This window comes from Anser cygnoides, chromosome 19 (assembly GCF_040182565.1).
Source record: "Anser cygnoides isolate HZ-2024a breed goose chromosome 19, Taihu_goose_T2T_genome, whole genome shotgun sequence".
NCBI classification, from domain to species: domain Eukaryota; kingdom Metazoa; phylum Chordata; class Aves; order Anseriformes; family Anatidae; genus Anser; species Anser cygnoides.
Genome location: NC_089891.1, coordinates 770,521 through 788,481, shown reverse-complemented (window position 1 = coordinate 788,481; position 17,961 = coordinate 770,521). Strand labels below are relative to the sequence as shown.

The 17,961-nt window shown below is 46.2% G+C and overlaps 1 protein-coding gene across 6 annotated transcripts in view; it reads right to left on the bottom strand.

The window, feature by feature from the left end:
• The window catches only part of MAP2K4 (mitogen-activated protein kinase kinase 4), a 96,896-nt gene that overhangs the window by 13,663 nt on the left and 65,272 nt on the right, over positions 1 to 17,961 (bottom strand). For all 6 annotated transcript variants that reach the window (XM_066980188.1, XM_066980190.1, XM_066980189.1 and 3 more), the window contains 3 exons: positions 12,745 to 12,864; positions 10,447 to 10,498; positions 9,871 to 9,998 (listed from right to left, as the gene is read on the bottom strand). In XM_066980188.1, coding sequence (XP_066836289.1) covers positions 9,871 to 9,998; positions 10,447 to 10,498; positions 12,745 to 12,864 — 300 coding nt within the window. The remainder of the gene's footprint in view (positions 1 to 9,870; positions 9,999 to 10,446; positions 10,499 to 12,744; positions 12,865 to 17,961) is intronic.

The window sequence follows — 17,961 nt, the reverse complement described above, 5'->3', positions numbered from 1 at the left end:
GTTCCCTCCCCTTCAACCACAGAAACAGATGGATGTGAGCTGGAAGCTGCCAACCTCCATTGGAAACGATCTCCTCACACACATACAGCATGCGATGAAAAAAAAAGAAATGAAGTCCAGGGACTTCCCCTGGCTTTGGTTGATGATGGGAGCAAGGTAAAGCACTGCACATCTGGAAACGGGGTTGTGCTGGCTGCAGCTTCAGAGTTATCTGTGCTAAATTCAGCTGCAAATCATACAGTGAGTTACAACCCAGGCCAATCAGAGTTAAAAGACCTCCAGCACTCTGAAAGGGACTGGATATGAGTCTTGCACACAAGAGCCATAAGCTCCCTAGCACACTAATCTGCTGCTGCGTTAACCAATATATCAAATATATATATTGATTTCAGCAACTCTCAAGACAAAAATGTCATTTTCCCTATGGTGATGACTCCATTATCATGGCTTTTTCATTTAGATGGCAGTGCCCCGCGAGGGGCTCAGCAAGTGCTTGCAGACAGGAGCATTTCTTGCTGCCCAGGCGACTCGGCTCTCAGGGCCAACTCCAAGCAGAAGCCACAGCAAGAATGGGAGCAACATTTATGAACAGCTGCCTGTAGTGTTGTGCAATAGCAATGGAAACCATCTTTAGGACCATAAATAACTAGTTTGGGAAATTCTTCTGCTATTCAGTAAAGGAAAATGCTGTCACTTTTCAGATTGCTGTATTTTTCGTGAATATTCCTACAGTGAAGAGCAACTTGTTCTTCCCTCAGGGCTAACCCCTGCATGGGCCTCTCACACACTCAACTGGAGCACGGAGTGAGGGCCAGCAGCAGTGTAACGCCACAGCCCAAGCAGGGAAGCAAGCAGCGGGCTCAAAGCAGGGCTGGCAAGGAGGCACTGACTTGCTGGGCTCTCAGACCTGCCTCTCCCGCATGCAGCTCCCCCCCCATCTGCTCGCTGAGACTTCCAAACGTTTTATTCCTGTCCATGGAGGGAGCCCCTTCCCTGCCCTCTCTACAGACTAGGCTGGGAGTTCAGAGCCTGTAAGGCTAGGAGGAGCCTGATGTCCCACCTCCCTGGGAGATGCTCACCAACAGCTCACCACCATGACCACCACCTCCTAGGAGAGAGGCAGACCTGCTCTGTAAAGTGACTGTCCTCCTTGGGACTCACCGTGTTGATTCTTGAGCAGACCAGACACAGACCTAGGGTAGGTGCTAGAGCTCCAGAAAGACACGGACTTCCAGCCACTCCTCCTGGCTATGTTACTGCTCTGCTCTACAGGAAGTTTCGGGGGCTCTCCCTTAGGTGACACCTAATTCTGGCTGCTAAAGAGCTGAGGTGTCTGATTTCATTTGGAACTCAACTTTTATGTGCAGTAAAGCCTAATAAGCTTCCTGGATCTCCTCATAGGCATGCAAGAGCTCACAGAAGGTGACCTCAGTGCTGCAAAAGCCTTGGTCTAAGAACACAGATGTGAGTCATCCACACAAGCAGCGAGGCAACTCAGTCAAATTTTTCAGAGGTTATACCCCTCCTCCCCAGTACTAGGTGACTGATGAAAAAGCAATTAACCCTTTGTTTTCTCTGGATCTGTATCACAGAGCCGATGATTACAGGGGTCCTGCAACATCCTACACAGCAGCCTAGCCAGGATGCAGCAGAAGACAGGGCTTCCTCAGCCGGAGTGCGACATAGCAGAGCAAAGGCAACATGACAGTGATGGGTGGAACAGCTGATAGGGAAGCAGAGAACAGGCCTTCTTCTTCTGTCTTCGTTGCTGCATGGCTGTGGACAAGCAGCTTCTTCCTGCTCCACGGTTTATCTCTAGGATCCAAGTAGGAACACTAGGCTCTGGGTAAACCTTTCTATGCATCTTGATGAAAAAAACTACATAGCAGGTAAGAGTATTATCATTGTCAAAAAATACTTCAGCCAAAATATTTATCCATGCTTTAACTTTTTTTTTCAGACATTCCTTTCCAAATCCCCTCTGTTCTTTGATTTCCTGTCCCTCCCCCTCGCCCAGGTCAGCCATGAACCCTGTGGCTGCAGAGAGATTATCAGCAGAGATCAGGTTTCTAGAGAATGGCCTTTCCTCCCCTCCTATTTCCTTTACATATTTACTCTGAGAGAATGTTTCATTTAAAAACTTCTCCAGCAGCATTTTCCAGGTGGAGACGCTGGTTTCCGTTCGCATGGGATTACCATCTCCTCCCAGTTGGCTTTTCTAACAGAGTTTGAATTCCTCGATCTCAGTAGCAGGAGGATCCCAGGACAGCGAAGGACTAGTGCACAGGGGACACTCACTGGACACAGAAAGATTGGCAGGAACGTTTATGAGGCCAATGAGACCTTATTGGGCTTGACACAGTATATTCTTTATGACCATAATCATCTTGTTAAAAAAGGTAAATGTGGCTGTCATAAACTTGGACTAGTACAGTGCATTACCTGGATGGCAGCTAAACAAGCATCAATAATTTGCATTAGTAAATGGCTTAACTGATAAGTGTCCAAGAGTTTAAGAGGACCCTATTCAGTGGGAAAGACAGCATTTATAATGGGACCTCAAAGGTATCTTTCTTTGGCCTATGGCTAATGATATCGCAGAAAATACAAAATTAACGTTGCTAAATTCTTCATATTATTAAAATATTGTGTGATAAGTAAGTGCTCCTGAAGAACAAGTGTGATCTGAGCTGCTTGGTAAGCTGGGCTCTGACTGGATGCTGACTCATTCAAGCAGAAACAGAAAAAACAGCACTCTGGAGTGACAGACATAATCCTAGAAAAATGGGGAGCATGAAATCCCAGAGGAGCATCACGATTAAAGGCATGCAGCTGGGCTATGCACTAGGAACACCTGCTCTCATTGTATACTCCAGAGGGGGGACAACTGCTGGAATTTTGTTTGACTTCAGCGTCTACATTTGTAAACGGATGCAAAAAACCTGGAGGGCTTATAGCATAGACATTAACTACAATCCAATCTGCCTTAAGGACATAAACTGCTCAGTCTCTTAATCTCCTCAAAGAACAGCTTAAGAGGTGATTTCATCAGAGTCAGAAAGTACCTGCTGGGGAAAGAGGCTGTGGCAAGAAAGACTCATGAATTCTTCAGACAAAGTAGAAACAAAAGACCATGGCCATCCATTAAAACAAGGCTTGCTCATTAAAAATACTATATTACGAGTGTAGTTAACGACCAGGACCACTTCAAGCGCACTGTAGATTCTGACACCTGAAGAGGCATCTTTAAAGCAGGACAGAAACCTTTGGAGGGCTTCTTCATCTGGTGTTGTTCTGGAAGTCCACAGCCAAGTATCCCAGAGCTTGATGCAACCCTTCAATGCCATCCCCTCCACTGCTTCTAAGAACTTCACTGGATTCACAGGGTTAAGCTCTGGAGAGGCAGCAGATTTGGAGGGCTGTAAGGTACTGTTTCAGCACTGCTAAGTAATTTCATCACAGAATATCACTGAGGGACTGCTATTTTGGTGGGGATGCTTTAGAAGTCCTTGAAGTAATTAAGACTGAATTGCCATGAGCTGTTATTTTTCCAGTCTCAATGATTTACCTTTGAACATACGCAGGAAAGAAGAGGAGTCCAGCAGAAAGCAACGTGAAGATTTCTGATCCTGGAGGACACTTTAAGCAGTAGAAGAGGGAGACAAGAGGTAGTGTTCAGAGATGAAGTTACGGACATTTGAACCAGAAATCAAATTTAACAAAATGCAGATGGTCATCAGCATTGTGTGGTTGCTCAGATAGGGACAGACTGGAGTCACGACCAACTTGAGCCTTAGGATCTAGTTTGTCTCTCTAAAAGATCTCCTCCATTCAACCAGGACCTGTTGGTGTGAGTACAGGATCAAGAGGATTCCCCATGTGCATTCAGTCAGCCCAACTTCTGCTCTCACCATCCATGAAAATTTCCACCTGGAAAGCAGCACCCTCACCACTAGATCTAACCTTGATCCTTCTCATACTGTGGGAAATCAGGAGCTTTTGCACTCCACAAGTTCTGGAGTGTCTGGTACTAAACGAACAGACTTAGAGGAACAGGGATTCAAGCACTGCAGGGCTGATGCCAATGTCACAAATGGACTTGTGCCCCCTGTCTGTGCAGCCGAGACATGGAGGACTTTGCAAGATTCAAGCTACTATTTCAGATTGCCTTCAATCTCAGAAAAATGGCCTAAATACTAAGACAAGACAGGATGAAATATATACCTCAGTCAAAAATTGAACTGAAGGCCACAGCCTGCCACAGCTCCAGGAGCTGGGGCCCTACAACCCTGGCCCATGTGCCCAACCCTGTCAATGCCCATCTGAACTGCACTCTCCGGGAAGCAATGCCAAGCCCTGCTTGCCTCTCCATGTGCCATTTTTCAGAGACAACACAGAAGAATGGTCAGTCTCTGAGGGGATGGTCTGTACCGCTCGAAGCACTGCAGACATGCAGGGTGGAGGCTGCGTGCCCAGCTCCAGCAACGCCCCGGAGCAGACACTGCCCTTGTGTCCTGCCTGCTCCACTGCCCAGGGTGACACTGCAGCAGGGAACAGGTGTAGAAAGTGAAGGCTGGACTTGGCTGTGCCCAGACCTCAGTGCCAGGGTAATCTCTGGGGTAGCCTGGTGCCGTCAAGCAGCTCTCACAGCCCCTCAGCTAGTGCCGTGCTCTCGGTAGGAAGAGGATCAGCACTGGGGTGGAGAGTCCTCCTGCACTATCCCCATGGTCCTCCTGAATAGGTTGCCTTGCCAGCCTCAACCACACAAGCAGCAAGAACCAAACAGCTCAGGGACAATGAGAGAAGCACACCTACAGAGCTGGGACCTGTGTAACCCTTCCCTTCTCCCTTCGCTGCCTCTGCCCATGCCTGACCCTGCCCTGAGGAGCCAGACCCATACCTTTCTGCAGCTTCACTGCTCCGATGATTGTGTCTTCCTAGGTGTGGCTTTGAATCAGCCTTTTCTACAGCTAAACAAGACAGTAGGGAGCTACTCTAGGGCCAGCCCAACCAGCCATGCCCCACACAGAGCAGAAGCTGTCCGCTGTTTCCAGCTGTGCTCACCAGCCAGGAACATGGACCAGATCGTCTCCTGCCTCCTCTCTGCTTGATGACGCAAGATCCACTCAGCAACCTCTGATGCCTCCCAAGGGCAATGATCTCCCAAACCTGTTTTTTAAGCACTTTCCATGTAAATCCTAGTGGCCAAAATGACCTTTTCCTCTTTAATATTCTCCTCCATGAAACTCACATCCTGGCCAAGTGATTTGCTTACACAGGTGCTAGCACATTTACCCAGGTATAAACCTGGGTAAACCAATTGCCTGTGCAGACGAGAGGCTGAAGGGTCAAGGTGGAAAGTCCTCCATGCTGTGACTCTTGCAGGACAGAGGATAAAGCATGGACGCGGGCTCAGTTCCGCAGTGGAGGCTGCTCCACACAGGCTCTGCACCGCATGATGTAAGGAGCTAAGTTTGGACAGGAGAAGTCCCACACTGGGCAAACCTCACGGACGATTTTAGCTTATGAATGAGTAAGCAGAGGCATGTTCTCAGCCGAAACCACTGAAGCATGCGGGTGACATCAGCAGCACGCGAGCTCGGAGAGCTGCGCTCAGAGCTCAGGCATCTTCCCAGACATTCGCTACGCTGCGAGCAGCAGTGTGGAACCAGCCTGCGCTGCGTGCAGAGGGACAGTGCTGCATGTCTCACAGTTTCCCTTCAAATCTGCTTTCTCAATCTTAAAAATTATGGCTAGGTGCCAAGTTTCAGATTTAAAAAAAAAAAGAAAGAAAAAAACCCAACACACAGCACAGTTCAGGAGCATCCAAAGGACTTTAGCTGCATGAAGTCAAACCAACAGGCTGCCTGTTCAGTTAAATGAATGACCAAGCCCGATGAAAACCTTGGCACTGGGTCAGGAATGGAATGCAAAGCTGAAATGCAGGCTTCTGCTTGAGCTCTGCCCAGGTGAAGGGGCTCTGCCCCAAGCTGCCCCATCCCCACAGCTTCTCCCTCCACATCCACAGGGAGGCTCGGGGAGCATGGCACAGGGACAGCTTTGTTGCCTGTCTCAGGAATTCTTCATTTTCTGTGCATGGCCAAACTCCGTACGATCCACCCGAAGGTGGGGACGCAGGCCCTCCTGGACACAGAGGCAAGCCCCAGCAGTGATGCCCACCTGTCCCACAGGAGAGTGAGGACGGCAGCACATCCTGTGCGCTGCTCTGCTGGGGCTTTGCGCTTACCATCTAACCATGCACATGCGGGACAAGCAGAAGCACGGTTGCTGGGACAAGCATTAGCACCAAGAAGGCTGCTCTGTATACCCCATGCCACACAGCTCTGTGCATGGCCATCAATTCAACAGCTTGGGAAGGGTGGGAGAAGCAACGCGGGGTGCCACCACAGCCACAGCCGGCAGAGGGCGGCTCCCAGGAGACCTGGGAAGAGGACCTGAGGGACAGAGGACATGCATGAGACAGTCATGTCTCTGTCCTGAGAGAGGTCCCAGAGAAGCAGGACAGGGCAGGACATCTGACCATACACTGGCAGGATCCTCACCTCCATAGCCCAGCTGCTTCCAGTTTTGTCTCATCACTCCCCTCTGACACAAAAATTGGGATCTCTTGAGCATCAAGAAGGTGAAAAGTAGTAATGCCCCAGACTGTCAGCTCCAGCATGGCACTTAAAGTCTCCCCTCCAGCCCTAATCAGAAGCATTATCTACAGCTGGAGACAATGCAGGGCCCACCAGGGAGGCAGGGCTACTTGACAAAATCCTCAGGCGCTGCTGCTCTGGGAACAAAGCTGAAGGACCAGACCAGAGGGGATTGATCTTGCAGCGGAGTGAAGTTGACCAAGAGCTGCTCACCACTGACAGGGCAGTCAGGCTCTCCTTTCCCACAACCACCCTTCCCAACCCTCCTTTGTGCCACCATTCAGGCTCTGCACCTTCTCAACAAGCCAACTGCATAAGAAATATTCTGTCTCCTTTCTGGTAAGGTCTGCTTTATAACTACTAACCCCTGCACTGCCTCTCCATGGCTCAGAAGAGCAATGTAGCAGAAGAGAAGCAGGAGCAGCAGTCGGGAGGACCAGGGAATACTCAAAAGCCACCTCTCCCCTGCTGGCAGCAGCTTGTAAGGCTGGCATGACCACATTGCGAAACCTCACCTAGAGCAAATCCACAGTGCTGGCACCAACACGGGTCTTGGGAGAACTCAGCATCACGCTGTCCACACAAACAGCCTGAACTGCCCTTGGGGGCAGTCCTGCTATCCTGGGACAACAGGGAGGCTCCAATCTTTCCTTTCTTTCTTTCAGAGAACACAGGGCTCGTTATTTCAGTGCAATGTCACATGGAAATTTGTGGAAAGCAAAACAACTTTTCCAGAACTGGCAGCTCCAAGGTTGACATGCTGCTTTCTGTAACAGCTCTAACAATTTTGGTTAAAACACAAAGAACTTGCTTAGCAGCTGGATGTGGCTCCTGCTGCCTAATCAGACTGCTCCCAGCCAAACTGGCAGACATCCAATGTTGTTATCAATGCCTATGTGGGGACCCGGCACCAGTGAGCATGGGGTTATCAGGTTCCTTAGATGGGCAAGTGCTCTTGCTGCAGGAATTACTTCCTGCAAGTGCCAAAGAGCCCTTGCAGAGCAACATACTTTCATCATCACAGAGCATCATCGAGCAGCCATTATTAGACCTGTCTTGTCTGAATGCAGTTACACTGTGGCACCCTAGCTAGTAGCCTTTACCTATTTTGCATTAAAGCCAATTATTTTCCCTTTGAAAGGAGCGTGACTGGCCTGACTCACTCCCAGGTATATTCAGCACCACTACAGCCATCAGTTTTTGCTAGTGTAGATAAGAGAGCTGGCAGTTGCGTCTGCCTGCTGGGGACATCTCCCCATTTCCGAGGCTTCCTGGTATGTGGAAATGCACGTGTACTTGGAGAGGAGTCACTGTGTCTGGAGAGAAGCAGGGAAGAGGCCAGCAGTCTCCCACACCAGTTGCCAGCTGCTGGCTCATCCCACAAACCGTATACCATGCCAAGGCTCTTACAAACAAACTGAATTGAAACATCTTTGCTCGCTGAAAAGTCCAACCCAGTCTGGAGCTGGTGACAGAGGTGCACAAAGAATACAGTGCATATGGACAGGGAGGAAAATTAAGATGTTATCAACCACCCACCCAAGTCCCAAGGGAAATGAAGAAGCACAGCTATTTACAAACACACTAGTAATTGTCACGTAGTGACTAAACCAACAGTCCATGCAAAACTAACCATCTATCCATGGTTTTAAGAAAAAGTGGGAACATTAATACCTGCAATTATAGTCCACTGAATTTGTGAGGGAAAAGGGGAGAGCAAGTTTTCAAGACCCCTATTTACAGAACTGACGCACACCTCAGAGGATAGGGAAAAGTCAACAGCATTCCTAACTCCACTAAGCAATGCTACCAGAACTGCCCGCAGGATGAGGGGTGAATACTCAGCCTCAGAGCAGGTTATCACAGCCTCTGCACTGGCTCCAGTCCCATCCTGGGGCACTACTCTCTGCTTCTGCCCTTAGAATCCTATTCCCCATGAACATAATTGACTGTGCAGCTCCAGCTGATCCTCTTCCCTGCATAGACCTCCACACAGTTGCCAAAAGTGCTCAGAGAGGAGACATGACCCTGTCCTCTCTCCAGACCCTCCAGGTCTTTATTTAAACAAAGTGCCCCATGTCACCAAGATAGGTAGTTCTGGAACTATAGCAGTGGTCTCCAACAACAGATCGCATCAGTACTTTTCCATCCAGCTGGAGTACTGAGTAACTAGATTCACTACAAGGACAGCGAACAAAAAGGACCAAATGCTCAAGAACTCTGACTCTGTTTGCACAGATTAGAATCGGGACAAACGGGTTTTATCTGACCATGCTGTCCCAGGAAAAACCATAGGAGAGCAGTAACCTAGACCAGATATGCACCATAACTTAAAAGGGAGAGTTTTATTTTTTATTTTGTCTTAACTACCACTGCCAAAGTTCAATTTCAGAAAACAGTATTTTTTCGCATATTGAGACATAAGGTAAGCAATGAGAGTTAAACAGTCACTGGAAATAGTTATATTTACACCAGCAGATAAACAGCTCAGACACAAGCCACTCCTCAAAATTCAGCTCAGGTGAAATGCAGAAATGCATTTTCAAAACAGCCTGATGTACAGAAGTATTTGAACCCTCAGACAGCTTTGAAAATCACAACCACAGCTTTTATCACTGGGAGATGGAGGGAAGCAAGCAGGACAGACTCCCAGGAACCACAGCCCAGACCAAACAATTTCCATGCAGCTGTTCTGCTACTGCTACTCTGCAGAATTACATTTTCCTGGAATTAAGTTATGGCATACTTTGGAAATAAAGTGGTTTTCAAAAATCACTATAATTCTGAAAGATTTTACTCTGCAATCACTGCTATGATATAATCTTACCATAATAAATGGATTTCTTGAAGAAAACCTCACACCCAAACTGCACTGCCTTCCCCCCTGTACTGTGCTGTTTATTTTGGAGCACGAATGGGTGCCTCTGCAAGATACAGAAATGCTCTCTGTTCTAGTGCAACTGCAGCACTGGCAGCAGCAGAAGAACCCAGCTAAAAAAAAGGGAATTTGGTTGCTTTGCCACTGCCTGGATGTCTTTGCTGACACTGCCAGCAACAGCGCTTACTCTAGAGTTTGGTTTCTTCTGGTAAGAGAGTATTTACCCCATGTGAACCAAGCTAGTTCTTTGCTCAGTCATGCTGTGCTAGGCTTGATGAAGGGGGATAGGAACCTGCATATGGGCATGCCAGCACCTCACACATCCCCACTCACCGCCATGTATGGTCGGCACCCTGCATCCCGTGTTTTGGCAATGGAGTCTACGAGCTGTCCGCTAATGCCGAAGTCACAGAGTTTAATATTTCCATTTCTGTCCAGAAGAATATTGGAAGGTTTGATATCTGTAAGGGAAAGAAATTTAAACTGTTAAGTCATGGCCGGAGGTTTCAATTTCAAAAACGGCAGCTGCACAGAATCAGCACCAGTAGCAAATGCTGTGCATAGCCTTGGTGTGGGACGGGCAGGAAACAACGTGGCGTGCTCATCGCCTCAGGTTCCAATCGGCAGCAGCAGGAGATGGAGCCTGCCCCAAACAGGTTGTGTGCCCAGAGGTAGAGGCAGACACCCAACAACCCTCAAATACCACTACAACGGTCTGACCACTGCTTGGTACAGAAAAACACAGGTTGGAGGGGCAGCAAAACAGCCACCACCTGTGCAGAATGTGTTCGCTCTCCAATGCTCACACCTGTGGCAGTACCCATGCAAGTTACATTTTGACTTGATGCAAAGGCTGCTTAAAATTCTTGCAATTATTTTGGTAGGTAAGAAGAAAAGATACAAACTTACCTCTGTGAATGATTTTCAAGTTTTCTTTTAAGTGGTTTAGTGCTTTCACAGTCTAGGAAAGAAATACAGAAGAAAAATAAGCAAGTGTCATAAGATTCCTGTGATTATTAAATTATTGGAGTTCCAAGAAGAGGGGAAAAAACATTAAATATGAAAAGATATCAATGCTGTAAATTGATGATTAAAACATTTTTTCTCATATTTTTTCCTCCAAAGAGGTGACAGAAAAGAGGCGAAGTGCTTAAGTAAAACACGTAACACTTGTAACCTTGAAAGATCACACTTTGGGAGAGAGAAGCAAGAGATGAAGTTAAGCAATTTCTGATATTAATTATCTTCAGTAAGAACTTATTTCAAGCCCTACATTGTACTTTTCCAGTAAATAATAAATGCCCTATTCTGCTGTTCCCATTCCACTGGCTGAGCAGCAGCTCCTCATGTCAGTGGCGTGAGGAGCAGCAGAGAAGGCTGTTCTGATTCACCCATTCACCATCAAGTGGAAAAGATATTCAGAGAGCCTGGTATATAGGATAATTTAAAAACAAAACAAAAGAAAACAGCTGAAAGTTCAACATTGTAATTAATTTCACTTCTAATGAACAGATCATTGAAATAGATGGCCAAAAGACTGTCTTAATGATGACGGCAATAGGATGTTCACGTTGAGCTGCTAAGCTCTCCGAAGTTGCAGGAAGACAAAGTCTAGCAATCAAAATCTTCCCCTTCCTGCTTGCATTTTCCAGTGTGCACACTCCTTCCTGCTCGCACAACCCTGTGTTCAAGCATTTACATAATTAAAAACTTTGGCAGGCTCTGAGATAAAAATTTTTAATGGACCTGGACTTCCAGGTTAAGATGAAGAAAACAACAGTCATGTTCTCCACCTGCTGAAGAACCCACCTACATTTTAGGAGCCTTTGCTCAACGCAACCAGAGATTTCTCTGGACTGGAGTGGCTCAGTTTACCAGAAATCCAACAGACGTGACAGAGTTTCAGGGGCAGCAACAGGACAGAAGTTTCAGGATACTTTTCAACACCCTTTTGTCCACAACCCAAACCTAAAGTTTTTTATTGCAGGGCCAAAACTTACCCTTGTGTTTAGACAACCAAGGGTTCATTTTGGCAGAGCCAAGTAAAATTCTTAAGGGCTCCTTAAAGGTACCCTCACTTAGAAAATAATTCCTTCACTTCACTTCTGGAGGAATATAGGTACACAGAACATGAAACAATCCAATGCCAGAGGACCTGGGGTAGACAATGGCCTCGATGGAGCAGGGGTGTGCTCAGATACTTGGGATGGGACTCACCTCGCTTCACTTGACCATCTGAAGTGCCATGGGATAGGAACCCAGCTCGTATACAGAGACACTAACCTCTTCCCACTGACTTCAGAGAGAGAGAGCATGCAACTTAGACCAGAAACCTACTCCCAGAAGTTTGGTGGGGTTCACCTCTCCTGGCTATGCTCAACCCCTTTTTCCCTTTACAAACGTGAGATGGGGAGACAGTTCATTTATTTTAGAAACATCCTTGGGATGAGATAAACTTCACCCAGCTTCCAGGGAAGCCACCTCTATCTGGCACCTGGCTCCTGCCACCCATGGTCCTGCTAAGCGGCATCGCAGGGTAACAAGAGGACTACTTGCAGATGCAGCCCCTTGACAGCCCCTCCCAAACACAGGGCTCACGGTACGCTCAGCTCCTGTCAGTGCCCTAGCCCTCCCGCAGTTACAGGAAGGCTGTCTGGAAAGGCAAGTCATGCCATTTGCCAAGGTTTGCTGCCATGCCCACGCCATCTCAGTGACACAAGCTGTGAGCCTCTAGCAGAGGCACAAGCTGCCCCCTACAGAGCTGCCCCCTCCTGCCCACAGTCAGCAAGCAATCACCGTCAGCCAGGGCAGCACAATCTAATTGCTGCTGAGGAGCAACAGAAACACAGGGGCTAAACAGTGGAAGGAAGCTCCCTTTCTCAGCCTGGTTTTGACCATTACTCCAAAAATATCACGAAATTCCAGTGCATAGTGTAGCCAGGTAAGGGAGTCCTTCCCAAATTGCTGGGGCTCTGGATAAAAATTCTGGGGCCTCTGCATACAGATTACAGATGGCAGGACCTGCTTCTCTATTACGTGATACATCACGCTAAAACTGGAATACTCTCAAGGTTCATTAAAACTGTGATACGATATAACAGCAGCAGTTGTACTGCATGCAGATCAAGCAATTTTTTTACAAGCAAGTAAGAGAGATCTGAATATTTCAAATCAGCTTCAAAAAGAAAAGTTTAACAAAATACTCACAGCTAAAGTGATTTTGCCTAGGATTTCTTCTGGAATAACATCATCTAATACACTATATACATATTTGTAAAACTTATCAAACGAGGTAGACATGAGCTCCATACAGATCCAACAGTCACCCTGGAAAAAGAAAAGAATCATTGTAACTGTCAAGCTTAAATGAGAAACAAAAACCCAGAGAGCATCCCTTGAATCCAATAAAACACAAACAGCAACCTGCATTTGACAGGAAGGATAGATTTCATCTTGATTAATTTCAGCCATTTCAGCAGCAAGTCTGAATTAGTCATTGAGAGCAATGGAAGAGTAACACCAATACGTACCTTTCTTCCAGTCCATTTACCAGCAGAGAAATCTAACTGACAAGATCAGACCTGACATTACAACTCAGATGCCTGAACCTAAATGAATGGAAGTCTCAAAAACTGCCTGGCTCTCAAAAAGGCTGATGGCATGGTGAGATACAGCCATGCACAGTAAGACTAAAAAAAGTCCCTTGCAGTTTATGACAACCCTGCATGGGTCAGAGAACATTTCATACCACATTTGGAGATAAGATCTAAGCAAGAGAAAATGAAAGTAGATTTAAGAAGGCAGGTGGTTTTGTTGATTTACATCTTGCAGGTAATTTAAATGCAGAAAATTGTAAGACATCTCTCTGTTAAATCAAATGCTAAGCTAAACAACCATAGGAGGGTAACATGTTTATGAAACTCTCTGCTGAGATCCGTGAATCAACTTGCTCATGACAGATTTGCTGGGGAGAAGAAACGGATCCCCACAAAGATGATGTATAAAAGGATTTCATCTTTTGTCATAGTATGTATCTAGTATATGGTGATAAATGGCTTAGCCACGGATTGATCTCAAATTTCAAATTTTTGAACATTTTAACTCCAGTAGTGGACAATCGAACGCTTGGTATGAGCTGTTTCCATAGAGTCTAATGCACTTCATGCAATGCTTCATTGCTAGGAATACTAAAACACCAGAACTACAGCCACCCTCCCCAGAAATTATGTATTCTTATCTTCTACAGGCTGTATCACAATCAGTGTTAGAACCACATTAGCTGTCAAAAGTAGAGTGCAAAAGACGGTAGGCCAGTCTGGTTGTCTTGTTCTGGCTAGGCACCATCCAAAACACTTGTATGAGGAGCAGCAGCTTCCGCAGGCATCACTGCCCCTGGCTGCCTGGGTGGCTCAGAGCACTGGGCGCCTGCCTGGTGGTGACTTAGCTGCACGTTCCTGGAATACAGGAAGTAAGAAATAGAGGAGAAGCCTCCCTGTACTGCAGAAGGTAGATTTTTCCCCATCAAGAACAAAACCACAAACACTTAAAAGTACATACATGGAAATGAAATTAGAAAAAAAAGAGAGAGAGAGAGAGAGAGCGAGCATAGGCATGCTGGCAGCGCAGCAAAGCCCCGTGCTCCCATCCCGTGCACCTCCAGTCACTTCTGTCTGAAGCAATCTGCCGGTGCTCATGTCAGCCAAGAGCAATTCTCAAGCTATACTCAGATGATTAAAAAAGCTTGCAGAGCCATGTGTCTTAAAGCCAAAAAGGCGGGTTGTGCCCACTCAGAATGACCTCCTGGACACCATGAACACACCAAGGAATGAATGGCATCCACCAAGACCTGACTCCAGTCCAAGCACTTGGTTTAGTGGGAACAGAAGGGGCCAGCAAAGGTGGTATCAGCTCATCGCCCACCCAATGGAAATGGCTGCTACAAGCCTGAGCCCAGAGAACAAGCATTTCACCTGAACCAAAGAAAAAGGCACTGGTCAAACAAGCACTGTGCCAAACACAGAGGCTGAGACACTGCCCAGAGAGAGGCAAATGCAGCACAGTGGAAGAGAACACAACTGGTGTTTCAAGTGACTGACACAAGCCAGTCACGGAGAGAGACATGGAGAAAGGAGATCTCAGGCTGCTGGATAAAGGTTGGAATGGATGGATTTGGCTGAGAACTTGATCTGATTTAAACTGCAGAAATGAAATTAGGTAACACATGCAAAAAGTTTCCCTTTTCAACACTGCAAACAAATGCAGAGTGCAGCTACGGCATGTCTGTATCATCAAGAGCGGCTAAGAAAAGGTAAGTGGATACAGCATTGGTGGTGCACGTGAATCAGGTGAAATTGGAACCACACCAGACCACTACAAACTATCCACAGTGAAAGCAAACACGGACTTGGTTCTACTGCCTGCAGGATCGTTGAAGACATTGCTTCTGTTTTGACCAGCTTTGCATAAAAAATTGGTAATGTGCTATACTCCCGTGCTGCTGTACCGAGACACTACAGGGAACTGGATTTGTTCAAGAATGCCGGAATAGTACCAACCACCTGCAGCCTCACGTTTGTGTCCCATCGCACTAATACGTCAGTGTCTTCAGTTGCCCAGGTTACAACGGGTGATGTTTGTACAGGAAAAGCAAACTGAAGTGAAACAACAGGCAAGGTTATCAGAGCTGTGACTAACAAAAACTTCACAGCATACTTTGTACGTCTGCAGGGTTGCAATGTACATGTGACTGAGCACTCAAACATGTTTGTGTGTAATCACAATACAAACTACTCATGATCAAAAGCACCCAAAGGGAAAAAAACCAAGACATGGTTTAGTTGGTCTCTTGAAATACCATAGAATGATATAGAAATCCTGAATGGGAGCATTTATTGATCTGGTAATATTAAAATCTACCTGATCAACATGAGTTTCTGTCAGCAAGATCAGTGAAGAAAGATGACAGCTTTTCAATTACGCAGCTTCATTAAGACTGGTGATAAGACTGAAAATCCTACAAGTTCTCATCTCTTCTTGAGACTTGAAAGGACTTACCTAAAAGCAAAGTTGATGAATTTTACTGAGAACAAAGAGGAAGACTGGCAGGTGCAGCTAAATACTTGTCACCTAGCCCCTTTCTTAGCAAATTATACAGAGAAATGCTGATGTGCATGGGAAAGTTCTGCTTCACCTTGAATTGTGAAGGCAAAGCTATCTTAACAGAAGTTTATCTTCAATTTATGCTTCCAGGTCAGGCTGATTTCTGATTAGAAAACGACAAAGGAAGCATTTTAATTTTTCTCTTCCAGTTATAGCTATTCTTCCAAAGAACTATATTTTAGTCCTTTTCAGGTACTAAATTACCAGGTACTAATGCACTTCTTGTAGGCATACCAAAAAATATCCAGGAACGCCCTTCACTTACTATTTCATTCAAAGTATCACTGCCTATTCTCCAGGACATACACAAAAACTGTGTCCTAACCAGCAATTCCTGAATGCAGCGTCCTTAATTCCCAGCCCACAACTGAGCATGTCACAAAGGTGCCACTAGGCTGAAAAGCAGCTTGGCACTAAAAGGACCCGGAGTCTTGGTGGACACCAAGGTGAACATGAACCAGCAACATGACCTTGCCACAAAGAAGGGGAATGGTATCCTGGGCTGCATTAGACAAAGCATTGCCAGGAGGCTGAGGGACGTGATCCTTCCCCTCTGCTCAGCACTAGTGAGGCCAGACCTGGAGTGCTGGGTCGAGCTCTGGGCCCCCACTACAAGAGACAGGGAGCTACTGAAGACAGCCCAACCGAGGGCCAAAAAGATGATAGAGTTCAGCCTGGGGAAGAAGAAGCTCAGGGGGGGATCTCATCAATTTGTATAAATACCTGAAGGGAAGGTGCAGACAGAATAGAGCCAGGCTCTTGTCAGTGGTGCCCAGTGCCAGGACAAGAGGCGGTGGACATGAACCAGAACACAGGAAGCTCCCTACAAACGTCAGGAAACACATGATAGTGCAGGTGACCGAGAATTGGCACAGGTTGCACAGAGAGGTTGTGGAATCTCCGTGTTCAAAAGCTGTCTGGACATGGTCCTGGGCAACCTGTACTAGGTGGCCCTGCTTGAACAGGTGAGTTGGACTAGATGGCCACCAGAGATCCCTTCCAGCCTCAACAAGTCTGTGATTCTACAACATCAGTACTTGCAGATTTATCACATTAGTACACTGCAGGGCAACCTTTTACACAAGTACCATCTATACTAATGAGAGAGAATCAAGACTCTCATCACCCTCCCTTTTCCTTACAAGGCACGAAGGACACTTTTCCTAGGGACTGCGGACTGCTTGCTTGGGCAGACACCTCGAGCAATTCCAAAACCGCCAAAGATTTCCATAGTCAAGTAGCATGTTGGACATCTCCACAGAAATGCTAAAGAGCAGGTATATCACATACAGAGTCTTAGTCAGATGGAAGAATTATCTTTATGGTACCAAGCATACATGAAGATTTTGAAATAACAAATACTACAGATTTAAGAGCCTGTCTGAATGGCATGTCTTCTGCTGGCACTTGAGACAGTCTTGAAAGTCTTCGAAATGGCTAGCAGCTATTTTGAATATTGTACCTATTTCATATAATTGTCAGAGATCTTAGGGGGGTGCAGAGACAATTCTATCTCGGACCGAGAACGCAGGATATTGGAAATATTTATTCTTCTCCTGTTTCTTTTTCTAGTTGTGGCTCTGTCTTGTCACAGAGAAGTTAAACTGACTGTCATTTTCTTTTTCTGAATGCTTCTGTGCAGTATGAAATTTCATGGAATATTAATTACTTTCATTCTTCACAAAGTTTTAACTTTTTACCAATAAAAAAAAGTTTTTGGAGAAGTCTACAAAGGTCACGTAACCTGAAAATTCCTACACATCCTATAGTTTTGAACTGAGTGCTTACTGGACCAAAACCCCAGCATTATATTCCCGTTTCATTAAATAAATACATAATTCAGTCTCATCCAGTGTGTGCCTAAAAACTGATGTAAAGTCCCACTGTTGGTAGTCAATATATAGCTTTTGCATTGTTACACATTAAACTACGTATGTAGACATATATACAGAAGGATGTACCATGTGATTAAAGAACAAGGAGCAAATATACCATGGGTTAAGACGCTGTCGGCTGAGGGACAACCAGCACTACTTCCCAGAGAAGACTCATTCCCTTGTCAAGCTCCCCTGAAGGGTGATGGTTAACAACACTTGGCATTCATGCCCTCAGTCTGGTTTTCACGACTCAATGGTATCGCTGTAGCTTATGGTATCCAGAAATTTTTCGAGAGGACGCTTCAAAATGGTCAGAACTGCCAAAGACCAAATAGTATTTAAAGGAAAAAAAGGCTCAAAACTGCCAAAGACGAAGCACTATTTAAAA